At 45.0% G+C, this 13,024-nt stretch overlaps 1 protein-coding gene and 1 long non-coding RNA gene across 33 annotated transcripts in view; one reads left to right on the forward strand and one right to left on the reverse strand.

Moving 5' to 3' along the window:
- Tle1 (transducin-like enhancer of split 1) overlaps positions 1-7,549 on the reverse strand; it is a 91,045-nt gene extending 83,496 nt beyond the window's left edge. For 5 of the 32 annotated variants that reach the window (NM_001285530.1, NM_001285529.1, NM_011599.5 and 2 more), the window contains exons 1-4: positions 6,542-7,453; positions 5,857-5,957; positions 4,478-4,541; positions 4,333-4,377 (exon numbers count right to left, since the gene is read on the reverse strand). In NM_001285530.1, coding sequence (NP_001272459.1) covers positions 4,333-4,377; positions 4,478-4,541; positions 5,857-5,957; positions 6,542-6,565 — 234 coding nt within the window. In that variant the 5' untranslated portion in view covers positions 6,566-7,453. Of the gene's footprint in view, positions 1-4,332; positions 4,378-4,477; positions 4,542-4,799; positions 5,827-5,856; positions 5,982-6,541 lie in introns of those variants that run through there. The other 27 variants (XM_011249985.3, XM_017320109.2, XM_017320111.2 and 24 more) reach the window with 13 other exon arrangements.
- Positions 7,550-7,803: 254 nt separating this feature from the next.
- Positions 7,804-10,490, forward strand: C630043F03Rik (RIKEN cDNA C630043F03 gene). The gene has a single exon (NR_027923.1). It is a non-coding gene; the product is annotated as an RIKEN cDNA C630043F03 gene (long non-coding RNA).
- The last annotated feature ends 2,534 nt before the right edge of the window (positions 10,491-13,024 follow it).

A 13,024-nucleotide genomic window follows, 5' to 3' on the forward strand; every position in this document is an offset into this window, starting at 1 on the left:
CTTGCAAAGGACAAGCCTGGCTCATGAAAACCAAGTTAAGGGACACTCCAATCTTGATGACAGCTACCCTCTTTGTACTACAAGGTGATTAAAACCTGGTAGAGCTTAAATCTAAGTGCTGCCCTCTGGCTAGTCACTCCTGGGCCTGTTATTGGGAGGGGAGGGGAGTCTCTCAGAGATGTAGGGTTTTAATAGCTCAGTAGTAGATGAGATATCTGACATGGGTGGTGGTCTTGGGTTCCATCCTTGAAAACATCTTGGAGCCAATTAAGATGCAAATGCACATGGTGTGCACACACAACATATACATATATACACAGGCAAAATAAATAAAATATGATAGATATTTTAAGATTCTCAAAACAAGAAACTGAAAACAAACAACTCACACAGCTAAAAAAGTAGAACCTGGGGGCACTGGGCAGCAGAGGCTCATGAGGAATAAAAGCCATTCCTCAGCAGCAGAATGGAAGGAACAAGGGAAGTTTTATAGGAAAATAGGGAACGCCTCACCTAAGGAATGCATCCCTACCAGTTATTTACAAGCATGCACACACCAAAGAAAAATCTGTTTTCTAGGCAAAGTTTAAAAGCATGTATCTAAATTGTGAATTGTACCTTCACTCCAAAATTCATTCAATGTAAAATACTGTGTTTGTACTGAAATATCATGTGACTTCTTCACCCACCAAAGTCAGACCTGGGAAAAATGATCATCTTTCCTTCCTTGTGTCAGGCTGAAGTCCCAAGAACTCATCCTACCCACTCTAACAGAAAGCAGTTATAAACCTTGACTGCTTGGCTGCCAGTCTCCAACATATTCCTGCCATGTTTATTTTGCTCTTGAATACAATTTAGGATGACAACAGTCCTGCTCGATGGGACACAGCGTTCTACCTTCCACTGGCTGGATCCCCACAAATAGCAAATAAATGAAAACCAGCACTGGTCACTTTCCTAACTTGCAGAACATTCATCTGGCCACCTGCTTTTAATTATAAAATTTAATGTGATCAACACAGAGCGAGTGACCTGGAAAGACACACAGCAGGAGATATAGGTCAGGACACAAGTCCAAAAGTGATTCTGCAACTGGCTTCATATTCCCAAGGCAGCCTGAATGAGATGGGATGCAGCTCTGGTAACTCCTGAATCAAGCAATCTCAGGTCAAGTTTCCATGATGCTGAGCACTCATCTCCAGGTGCTCTGTCAAGGTAGAATAAGGTACCCAGAGACTCTCAATGTGTGAGATAGGAGGCAGACTACCACTAAAAATGATACAGTCAAAGTTGAGGACAACCATTTACAGCTACATCTATCTTTTCTTTGAGGGGTGGTCTCAACCCTGGCTGATCCTCAGATTCGAAATCCTCCTGCTTTACTGCCACACTGGTACAGGTACTTGCTACCGCACAACGCTTATTATATCCTTGGCTCTATCATCATGTAGAAAAGATATAGAGGTGACACAATGCATCTTCTTTCCCAAACTATTATGGGACTTAGGACACAACAAAAAAATTACAGTACATACACTGGGGATCAGCTCTTGAACCCAGACTCACACCAGCTTGTTATTTTCAATGTAATTTTCAACAGTTCAGTGTTCTTAGAATTGCCTTGCTTTCTCACAAATAGGTCCCACCTCTCTGCTGATCAGAAAAAAAAATTTACCACCCACACGGGAAAGAGAAAGGCATCAAAAACCTATTAAAAATCACTAAGGGAAAAAAAAAATGTCTCAATAAACTGCCTTTTCTGTAACCAGCCGCAGAATGGAGGAGAAACAGTCATGGGAAGATTAGATCAGGAAGTGTTGACACAACATAAGCATGGACTGTGGGCACCGCACCAAGGAAGGAAACCACAATTATACCACTCTTGATTTGGATGTACTTCCACTTTAAAACTCCCAGACAGAAAAGTCAGTGGTGAGATCTTGACAAAGCTGTTGAGAGCTAGGAAGGAAAAGCAGGAACTGTACTAGAGACAAATCTTAACAGCATTCAAGTGCTCTCCCTGAAAAATTCCCCATTGCTACCCTTTTCTCAGTGCTACCCTTTCTTCAGTAACAAAGATGTTGTCAGAAATGACAATTTTTTGTGTCCCCTGATGATGCCTTGCTAGCATTTGGTTATAAGCCATAAAGCAGGAATAATTTCAGCCTGTCAGGAGTCTTGCTAATGCCCAGTTTCCCCCTAGAGAGAATTCCTGTCAAATCTAATGAGAGCTCCAAAGGCCCTCTCTACAATATAATGAGCACTTAGACCATGCTGGTGATCAGGCGGCAAAAAGCATCAATTTGAGCCTGGCTACACCCTGGGGGCCAGGCGTCACTAGTTTTAATAAGAATTATGATCACCAACCGCACCAAATGCCTCCTCAAAACTTACTATTAACATGTGACATTCAGAAGGATGTTTTTCAAACGTAAGATCACTTTAAACTAAATTACAGCACGACTTTGCACAGCATTCTAGTGAAGGATCTGTCAGCATTTTCAGTAAGACATTAATTTCAGGGGGCTTAATACTCTTACTATGAAGAATATGGTCTCTCTCAGCTTCCCACTTGTTTCAAATTACTGGCCAAATTACACACAGTGTATTATTAATGTATATTGCCATACAAAGAGACAGTATATAACCATATATGCCCAACACAGAACAGTACAGAAGCCAAGAGAAAACTGTTCACCCCAGAGTTCACCCTCCCCTTCTGGCTCCTTACTCCTTCTCTCTACATAGCAAAAAAGCCACCAGAACCCAGAACTACACACCTTCCTGCTTCCCCATTAAGACCAACCATATCACAGGACTGAGAGTTGCTTGCAGTTCCATTGTAGAGAGGAGTCATTCAATCCTTAAGAAAAAGCTAAGTGCTCAGAATACTTAACAGAAAAAACAAAGTACCCAACAGAGTAACTTAAAAGATACAAATTAAACACCTACACCAAGTTTATTTACATACTTAATTTAAATGCCCAAAGATATTCTAGCTCACTACCATTGACTTAAAACCTCAGCATAGTACTAGCCACAAAAACACAGAAAAACAACCTCCCCATAAAGAATTTGCAAATCAGTAAAACAAACAGTTTTCAAAAGGATCATTACATTACTAAGGAAAGGCTCTGAACTTTGTGCTCTGAAAACATTTATCTGAGAATAAATCTAACATAGAAGACTATGAAATCTACGACGAATTAAAAAAAAAATCAAAGAGTACAGAGTTACAAAAGCAGAATTCAACTCTGAAACAAACTTGCTTAATGAAAATCTTTGAATATAAGGAAGATCTGAAGGCCGAACTAATCAATTTCTCCACCATGCCCCAGCCAGCCAGCCATGCTCTTTAATTTAATGAAACAAGAGTCTGAGATGAAATAGCACATATACATCAAGTAAGAAATGTATTGTTGCACTTTGAAACGTGTCCAACTGTGCAACTTCATCTGATGATAATTTTTTAAGAGTCAATCGATTTCTAAGAGACTTATTGTACCAGCATTTTGATAAAGTGAATGTCAGCATATCTCCAGAACACTTGCACCCTGCCATTAATGCTTTCTTTGGCAGACAATGACTACTCAATTGAGGGTCCTCTGGGCTAAGCAATCATTTAGCTTTTCTTCTCTTACGAGGTCCTTAGTGTCTTGTTCCAGCTCAATACTCTTTTTATACACCATTATAGTAACCATAAGTGTGAATTTTATGGGAACTTGCAAACGCAAGTCATTGCTAAAGCTTTCCAGTCACTAATCTTTTCATGCTTTTAAAACCACTAAGGCTGAAGCACCTTCCAACACGTTCATTGGCAGTAAAAGGACATTTTTTTTTCCACCTCCAAATCTGCATCAACTGAGAAATTTTTCAAAAACATGTTTGCTAATAAGCCACTAATCCTGAGTGTCACTTTATGGAACCCCAAAGCCTAAGAGCACTCTCAAGTCATATGCTTTATTAAATCCAATTAAAGAAACTTCCAAGTACTTTCCACATTTTATACGCAAACATATGAAAACATTAGCTGTTCTAAACTGCAGGAACCACAAGATATCTGAGATCTTTACAGGAGGAATCCATCCATGTGGAAAAGTAAACGGAGCTCAGTTCCTGTCTACCCATAAGCACGTCCAAAGCATCCCCCCTACCTAGTCCTGTAGCCATGAAGAAGCAATCCTTACTGCAGAGCACTGACACCAACTCAAAGAGGGGCAGAAAAATAGCCCACAAGCGCCCACCCCCGTAACATGCAGTGCCCGAGGACAAAGTCGGTATTGTAAAATCCTATAAACTGATCTCACGGCTTAAGACTTAGCTCCAGCTTACCTGTTTGTGCATTTCAATGTTTAATCCATATGACATTTCATAATACTGCAAAGAGAAGAACCAAGCATGTCGTTAACTCCCGTCTGTAGCCAGGGCACACACTATCACACACAGAGAGAGACGTCTCCCTGGCTTTGATACCTACCATCACGTAGTGCCTCTGCATTTCTGTCTTTTCACTTGCCAGTTTCTCACACTCCAATTTAAGACTAGGAAAACAAAACAGGCAGCTTAAGGTAAACATTATGTCACTTGTTTTAACATCTGCCTCACAGATTTGCACTTCAAGCAAAAACAATTTGGAAAAGTTGTAAGCTGGGAAAACATCCTAAAAGCTGTCTTTGTATTCAATGCTGGCAAAGGTGGTGAACAATGGGGACTATCCAGCAACTACTGTTCTTTTTGTTCCTTGGGGCACACCTGTGAGAGGAAAAACCTATCAAAACAGATTCCTCAGCTATCCTCACCAATCTTCTCTTGCCTGCACCAAAATCCATCCTTCCCACAAGCCCCACTCTCCAGCACAGGCAGTCTTCAGGTTTGAAAACTTTCCTGGTAAAGTCACTCCGTACAGTGACTAGTGCCTTTCAAAACCGTTTGAATCGCTGCCAAGCTATGACAAGCAGCTACAGCAATGAAGTGGGTTGAAGTTCTCCTGTCCCTGTTCAGTAAACAGTGTGTCCAAGTATGCCCCAAGTTCTCGAGATATGATATAAAAGTAGATAAAAGGTCAAAAATCAGAAAGCCTCTGACTAACTTAAGAAAACTCAGACCCAAGCCACCAAGCTTTTCTTTGGTCTTTTTCCTCAGGCTTGACAAAAGTAAAAATCGCCTTCGAAGTTATTGCTTAGCAACAATGAGTCAAAACCTCATCGTAGGAAAATAGTTAGCTTTTCTATTATCTATAGATGGGGGCTTTAGCTAGAATTTCCACTAAACGATCCATAGAAGGTATCCTTACATAAGAACCCAGAACAGAGGTGAACGTGACTCTAGTCTCCTGGTCTACTCAAACACGCACATTATCTACACCTTACCACCTAAATAACCCTTGATGGCCCCAGCTAACGGCATCTAGCATCCCCTAATGGACTTTGTCTCAGACAACCCAATTTTCTTGTATGGCAAACAGCTATTGCAACATGGCTTTGCTTTCCTGAACACACACTCCGGGACCGAGCCATTGATTGAACCCATGTTTCAGTTCAGCCTGTTGCAAAATAAATAAACGAAGCGCAAATATTGACGGTTCTCATGCAACTCCAAAATACACGAAAAGGGACTCCCTGGAACAGCCACAAATGCGCAAAGGGGAAACAATGGGAGGAGGAGGAGACAACAGAAGGGACGGCCCAGGAAGAGCGACGAAAGGGGGGTAACGTGAATGACAGGGCTTAACGGTGACTCCACACGCCACCGCCTGGACACAAGCCCTAAGTACAGCAGCCCTAGCAGCCTGGCAGTGTGTGAGAAGGGACACCCCCCGCCCCAGGTGACCACCACCCTGAGTAGGTCGACACGCACCTGTGATACTGCGCCTGCAGGAACTGGAATTCCTCTTTAATCCGGTCCAGAGACTCCGGGATAGTGAACTTAAAGGGCTGGCCTGCAGCTTGGTGCGGCGTCTGCAGGTGACCAGCATGAGGGACCAAGGGAGGAGATATGAGGATGAGGGCATAAAGCAGAAAAGTAAGAGGGAGAAGCGGATGGGACATAAACAAAAAAAATAAATAAATACATAAAGTTAGAAGTGGTGGAAAACAGAGGCCCAAACTAGAACCCTCGGTTCACTTTAGAGAGGGAGAAAGCGGATCTTCCTGGGGCCCTAATTTCTCAGGAGGCTCAGGAATAAGTCTGCCTCCAGTGTGGACAGCGCGTGCCCGGAGCTCTGGGGTCACCCGGCCCGGAGGAGGCTGAAAAGGCCCAAATCAGAGTTTCGATGTCCAGGCCGCCCCTCCCCAACTGGTTCGAGAATGACCCGGGACCTGGAGATGAAATGCCAACTCCCTCTCGGCCCCCAGTCCGGGCCGCACTGACTACGCGTAAACAGGCGAGAAGAGGGCTCACTTCGGCCTCGGGATAAGCGGGCCGTGACTGCGCGACGCCCGTCCGCCCGTCTAGACATCCAGTGGGAGGGGGCCGGGCAAGGGGAAATGGGGCTTCGTGGGCTCCCGCGCGGGGCAAGGTCCCACCCACGCCGGCGACTCACTGGGTGCCGGCTCTGCGGGAACATCGCTCTGGCGGCAGCCGCGGCTCTGTTCCGGGATAGCTCTATCCTCCGCGCCACTTCCAACTTGAATCCCGCCGAGGAACGTGAAGCAGCGCAGCAGGCCGGCGCACGGGGCACTCGGGATGCAAGGCCAGGGCGCGACGGGTGCGGCCCCCGCCCTCAGGGCCACATTGCGGGCGGCTCGGCCGGCCCCGCGCTTGCGAGTCTGCGCAGCGGGGGCGCCCGGACCTCCGGTGGCCCTCCACCCGGTGCCCCCGGCGCGCTCCCTTCTGCGGCTCACAAATGCAGGAAGGCTGTGTGTCTCCTCCCTGCGTCGGCGGTCGTGCAGGTGGCGCCTTGGCTAAAACCCACGTAGACAGCCAGCGGCGAGAGCCGCGTCTCGGGTCGGGAGGTCACCCGCTCCCACGACGGTAAGCTCCGGGTCACCGGCGGCTCTCCACCGGCGTTGCCGAGTCTCCGGCGGGGCGTGGAGCTTCGAAGCCTAGCGGGGTCCTGGCAGGGTCACGCCAGTATGCGTCCTCCCTCCAGTCGATGGCTAGTGATCCCGGTGCAGCTCTTTGGCCGCCCGCCGCGCCTCTACCCCGGGCATCAGGCCGCCGGTCGCTCTCCGCGGCTCGGGCGCTCCCTGCGCCTGCCTTCCCCTCCTCGGCTCTTAGCAAAGGGCTGACCAGCTCCTGCCACCGCAAAGTTCTCACGACCCGGAGGCAAACGTCCACGCGACTGAGAGCGCGCTGCCGCTCTGTCTCCCTCCGCGGCGGGCCACGTCGAAGGCGAGTCCCGGCTTCTGCCCCGGGACGCGGGGTCCCCGCCGCTGCTCCTGCCGCCGCCCGCGCCTCTTGCGCCGCTTACATTAACACGCGGTTTCACACTCGCTAGCAAACCAGCACCCCGCCCGAGCCGTGTGGCGGGGGCTGCAAGCACCCAGGCGGCCACGGACGTGGGCGGAGCCGCAGCCGCTCAGCCAACCGCGTGCGCCGCACCAACGTGGGGCACTGACGCAGGCCGGCCGCAGCCTGTGTTGGCCTTCGCTCCGCCCACCTCGCGCGGCCTCTGTGCCGCGTCTCCCCGCCCACTCGCCTGGGCCCCTCCTCCGCCAGCGCGTCCTGTGCGCTCTGAGTGCCGCGGTGCCCGAGGAGCCGCGGGGCGCCCACGCCAGCCAATGGGGAGCGGCTAGACGCCGAGATTGGCAAGCGGCTTCGGAAGGTCGGTGGGAAGGAGAGCGGCGGGCCGAGCTGTCAATCAAAGTAACGTGGGGCGAGTAAGGGAGCGCGCGAGTGCGCGCGAGCCCGAGCGACCTGCGCGCGGCAGGCAAGTAAAAAGCAGGGGGTTGAAGTTTGCAGAAGCCTGTGGCTCGCTCCGCTTTTCCTTGAAGGAAATCTCAGTGAAAGTAGCAGAGACTAACCACGGGGTTTCTTGTTGGGGGAGGGATGCGTCTTGGTAACAAGAACAGAACTCGGCTTTTCGGTATTGGTTCCCTTTGTGCTACTCTGAAGGTGAGATTTCATTCACAACTTTATCGGAGGCTTATTTTTCCGCGAGCTGCCGTTCCACGGACGCACGAGAAAGAAGTTAACTGTGCCTTTGATGGGAAGTGCGTGAGTATCGCAGCAGCTGGCGTGCACACACATCGTGGCAAGACTGGAACCGCTGCACCGGCTTCGTAGGATTTTGCGCCACTTCTTGAAAGGTCGACCTGTCTCCATTTTAGCATGAAAGATCCCTAAGGTGCCGGTGCCGGCAGTCTTTGATACACGTGTTTCAGGCACAGAGGAGATGCGCCCCGTGAGAAATAATGAGTTCCGGTTTTGGAATGCTTTCACATTTGGATAGGAGGGAAATGGCCAAGCGTTTTTTGGAGACTGCCTGGAAAGCACTAGTCAGTTTCAAATGTCTGGAAATGAAAGGCAATGGGATAAATCAACGTTGAGACCTGAAACCTCCCCCTCCCCCTCCCAAGTTGCTTTGGTTGTCCTCCTGGCAGAAGCGTGGAACTACTGAGAATTGGTAAATGAAGCAGCTTGAGGATCTTGTTTGATGAGGATTGACTTAAGAGGAATTTCGAAGTTTTAAATAAAGGAGACATTCTACTAAGCTAATGCTGACCCGCCGGATTTGTTTATTTGTTTCTGTTTTTTTCTGTTTCTCTAACAGAAAATCTGTAGTATCTTTACCTGTGTGCCTTCTTTAAAGAGCAGTTCATGGAGCTGTTTTTTTATTTGAACCACGAGTGAATGATGCAGTTTTAGCTTCTTGGTGGTAACTTCTCTGGTAAGAAAGGCACTGCTTTGGCAAGCATTTATCTTTTGTTGAAACTTAGTTAACAAGTTTGGGGCGTCAATACATCCGTCCCCATTGTTTTACTTTATAGAGACTTTCTGAAAGGAGCTTTCTGAAATAGATATAAATTTGCTCCTAACAGGTTTTTTTTTTCTTTGAAATACTCGAAAAAATGGGTATTACATTACGGTGTTTGAAATGATCTTTTTAAACATGTATACTACTTACGTGTCTGAAAGTGCATCAATTATAAATGAAAAACAGAAGAAAAGCATCAACCAATCTGTAGACCTCAATGAATGCTTAAACTGATTCAGTGTAATTTGAGGTTGTTGCTCTTTCTTGGAATTGGGAAGAGGTTTATGTTACTAGTTTTCATAGAATGCAAAATGAAAAAGAAGAAAACCAGGGCTCTCTTTCCTTGGTTAGATTTGGTGGTGTGTGGGTTGGCCAAAGGAACAATTCAGCGCTTTTTGAACTCCTGTGATCCTGATGTTCTTGAGAAAGCATCCTCTCTCTAGGGATTTGATCACTTTCTCCAGTCCATGGCCAGTCCATTTGATCAGCTCCCAGGCTAGGTTGGAAACACTTGGGATGCTGCAAGTCTATGCTTGTGCCTACCGTGAAGTTTTCTCCCCGGGGTCCTATCCAAAAGTTTTATCTATCAAGTGTTACTTCACTTACTGGAACACACTGATAATTAAGTTTAAAAGTACTAAGTTTAGGGTCAGAAGCAAAGTGTTATAACTTGCCCACTCCCCAAATCAGTTCTAACTTGCTGTCTTTACTCTCCACTACCTGTTCACAGAACTCAATAGAGTTCCCAATTTGTTGTGAATAAAAACTAAAATGACTCTATTAACTAATGCTTTCTTAGGAACAGCCTTTGAGAACCAACTCTTTGGATTTTTTTTAATGCAGTATTTTAAAATTGGAAGCCTTCTGATTGCATATAAAAGATGTCTAGATTTTGAAGGCATCTTTCCCTTTAGGTTATCTTCCTTGAGAATAGGAGGCATCTGTGTCTTTTTTCATTCTCAAGATCATATTTGTTCTGATTGGCGTGCTATAATAATTATATTGCAAAACTCATCAAACTGTTACGGATGATGGTGTTTAGGACAATCAAGTTGCTTTAATCCTGTGCTTGAAATGAATAATATATGTGCAGTTACTTCCTGCTTGTTTAAAATAATATAGTCTTGCTCATAGATCTATAATTTTGATATTTCACACTTTTGTATATTCCTTTGTTTTTTGAGACAGCAGTCTCAATCTGCATTGCAGCTAACTTAGAACTCACTGTGTATATAGTCTACACTGGCCTCAAACTTGAATATGTAGCTGTCCTCGTCCCACTGCTTCTCAAGTGCTGAGATTTGGTGCAGACATGTACCATCAAGTCTGGCTTTAGTCTTTTGTTTTAAAATCTGTCAATAATGTTAAATATACCACCTCCAAAGGTGTCTTGGAAAAAATAATACCCATTTCATCCTCTGGAGGAGCTTGTTATTGGTTCATTTTATCTTGATGCACATATAGATGTATTTTCATTCATTTCTTTCTAATTACAGTTTTTCAACACAGTATAAATAATCATTTAAAATAAATAAACATGGCTATTTTGTCATCTTTTGTTTTGAGACAGGGTTTCATGTAGTCCCAGCTGGCCTCAAACTGATTCTCCTGCTTCTAGGATTATGAGAGTGCCACCACACAGGGTTTGTGCAGGCAAGGAAAGGATTCCACCAGCTTAGCTACATCCCCAGCCTTTGTTTTGTAATGTTTTTATTTGAGACGGGTATTGCTTATAAACTTAGCTAGCCTGGAGCTGACTATGTAAAACCCAGCTAGCCCAGTCCCCCTGTCTCTGCCTCTAAACTAATAGGATTATAAGCAAGAATCAACATGCTCTGGCTGGGTTGATTTGGGTTTGGTTTGGTTTGGTTTGGTTTGGTTTGAAGTGTTTTCTTAAACCTAGGAGTAGAGTACACAAGAAATTTTTCTCAGTGGTGCTTGTAACATTTCGTTCAAATCCCATTCCCAAAGAGAGGAAGTTGGGGGGAGTAGGCAGAGAAGAAAAAAAAAAAATCAGTAGCAGACCCATGCAGCAGTAAAACCGCAAATAAAAACACATCCAAAGAATCTCTCGTGGTTTCACACAATATGGTAAAATTAGAGATTGCAGGAAACCAACCAAATTAAACTGGGAGCATTTGAAGAGAAACCAGCAGACGTTATGAAAATTACACATTGACTGACCAGTATGCTTTTTATCAACAATTTCTTTGTTAAGATGAAGATCAAAGGGACCTGCATATGTTTTCATTTTGTTCTAACTAGAAAATTACATCCAGATGTTTAATAGTCATTTGGTTGGTTTTCAGCATTGATTAGATACGTTGGTTTTGTTTGCTTACAAGTGTGGCCGGATCATTAGCTAATGCAAAGAAATGTTTGCTGTGAGTTGCTAATTAGGGCTTTTGGAAACTCTCCATGCTCAAGAACAATTTGTACAGTGGCCAGAAGAACTTGAGGGACTTAGGGAAGTTGTTTTTCCTCATCTGGCAGGGTGGGCAAAGGCAGACAGCCCCATTCCCTAATCTCCCTGCCTAGGGGGATTGTGATGGATCCCCTAGGACAGGAGAACAAATAAATTAGGAAGAGACCACACAGGCGATCCTTAATACACAGATGAATGTGCTGTTTCTGAAACCACCACCAAGTTGTAAGGAGGAGGGAAATGGCAACAACATCTAAAAACGCTAAACATTAACATGTGGAAGATGCTTGGTGCTAATGTTATCAAATACACAGCATTTCTAAGTATGCTTTAGAGACAGATGGGAAAGCCCTTTATGATAAATGAGTGTACTTGAATTCATTACTGTAGTACTTATAATTAAAAAGGTCTCTTTTGCAATTTCAATACTTTCGCAGGATAGGAAATCAAACTTGGGAAAGCAGGCGAGTGAAAGGAGAGCAAAGGAATTCTGGAAACCAGGATGAGGGTGGGAGGAAATGCAGTGATTACTTTTGCAGTCCAGCCATTTGTTTACCTTAGTAAAGTCCCCAAACTTATAAGAGACTAGCTATTCACTCAGCACTCAAGTAAACTGTTTGAGAACTCGAGGTGCTCCACTATGAAGCTGGAAGCCAGTCAATCAGGCCATTAGAGTCTTGTGTCTGTGCCCCTAGAACATCACAGTCAGCCAGAGACAAACTTGTTTATTTAAGCCTGTATTCCAAGAGAAGTATCAACCCCAAACGACATGTGTTTATAAGCAGTCATTACAGAGCTGTGGTAGAAATACCCTTATACTACGTGATCTTTCACATGTAGGATTCCTTCTAATCCTGTTTACTTCTAATGTGCTGGGATGGCCCATTCCTTCTAGTTCATGTAGCCCGATTCATTTGGGCAAGGGGGAACACATAGCTTAGTTGATAAGACACTTGGCTAGTTTGCAAGAGGCATTGTGTTAAATGCCCAGTAATACATCAACTGGCATGGTGACAGATGCCTATAATCCTCGCCCTTGGAGACAAGAGGATCAGAAAGTTCAAGGTCACCCTCTAGTCCAGGCTAGTCTAAGATTCCTGTCTGGGAGAGAAAAAAAAAAAAAAAGTGAAGGGTTTTTCACACCAGTAAAACAGATTCAAGGTTGGAGCGTTTGAAGGAGTTGAAGAAGAGGTTCCTGTTAGAGCTTTTCCCTGTACACCCAGCAAGGTGCTTTGGGGAAAGGAGAGGTAGTATTTGGGAACCTGATCAAATTTTGCCTGGAAGTCCTGTCAAAGGATCTCAGTGAACTCAACTTTACCGTTATTTTAATCCACAGTAAAGTTGATCAAAGTTGGACTGTAGCTGAAGGACATTTGATGGTAAAAAGACAGAACTCTTTGATGCTGCTTCCTAAAAATTTGCATAATAGGCAATGTGACCCCTTTAATGACTATAAACCAAGGAATTGCCAGGAAATCAACAGATTGAAACAGACATGTTCCAGATCTTGAAAGCTTTTGTTCTGACAATATTATTTAAATAAAATATCTTTCTGAAATGAACCAGGTCTTTGAAGAGCTTAAGGCTTAACTCAACTAATAGGATATCTCTGGTCGTCTTGTGTGTGTATGTGTGTGTGTTGTTTGTTTTGTTTTGTTGTTTTGGTTTTGGTTTTTTGAAAC

The sequence above is a fragment of the Mus musculus genome, chromosome 4, assembly GCF_000001635.26.
Source record: "Mus musculus strain C57BL/6J chromosome 4, GRCm38.p6 C57BL/6J".
Taxonomy (NCBI): Eukaryota; Metazoa; Chordata; class Mammalia; order Rodentia; family Muridae; genus Mus; species Mus musculus.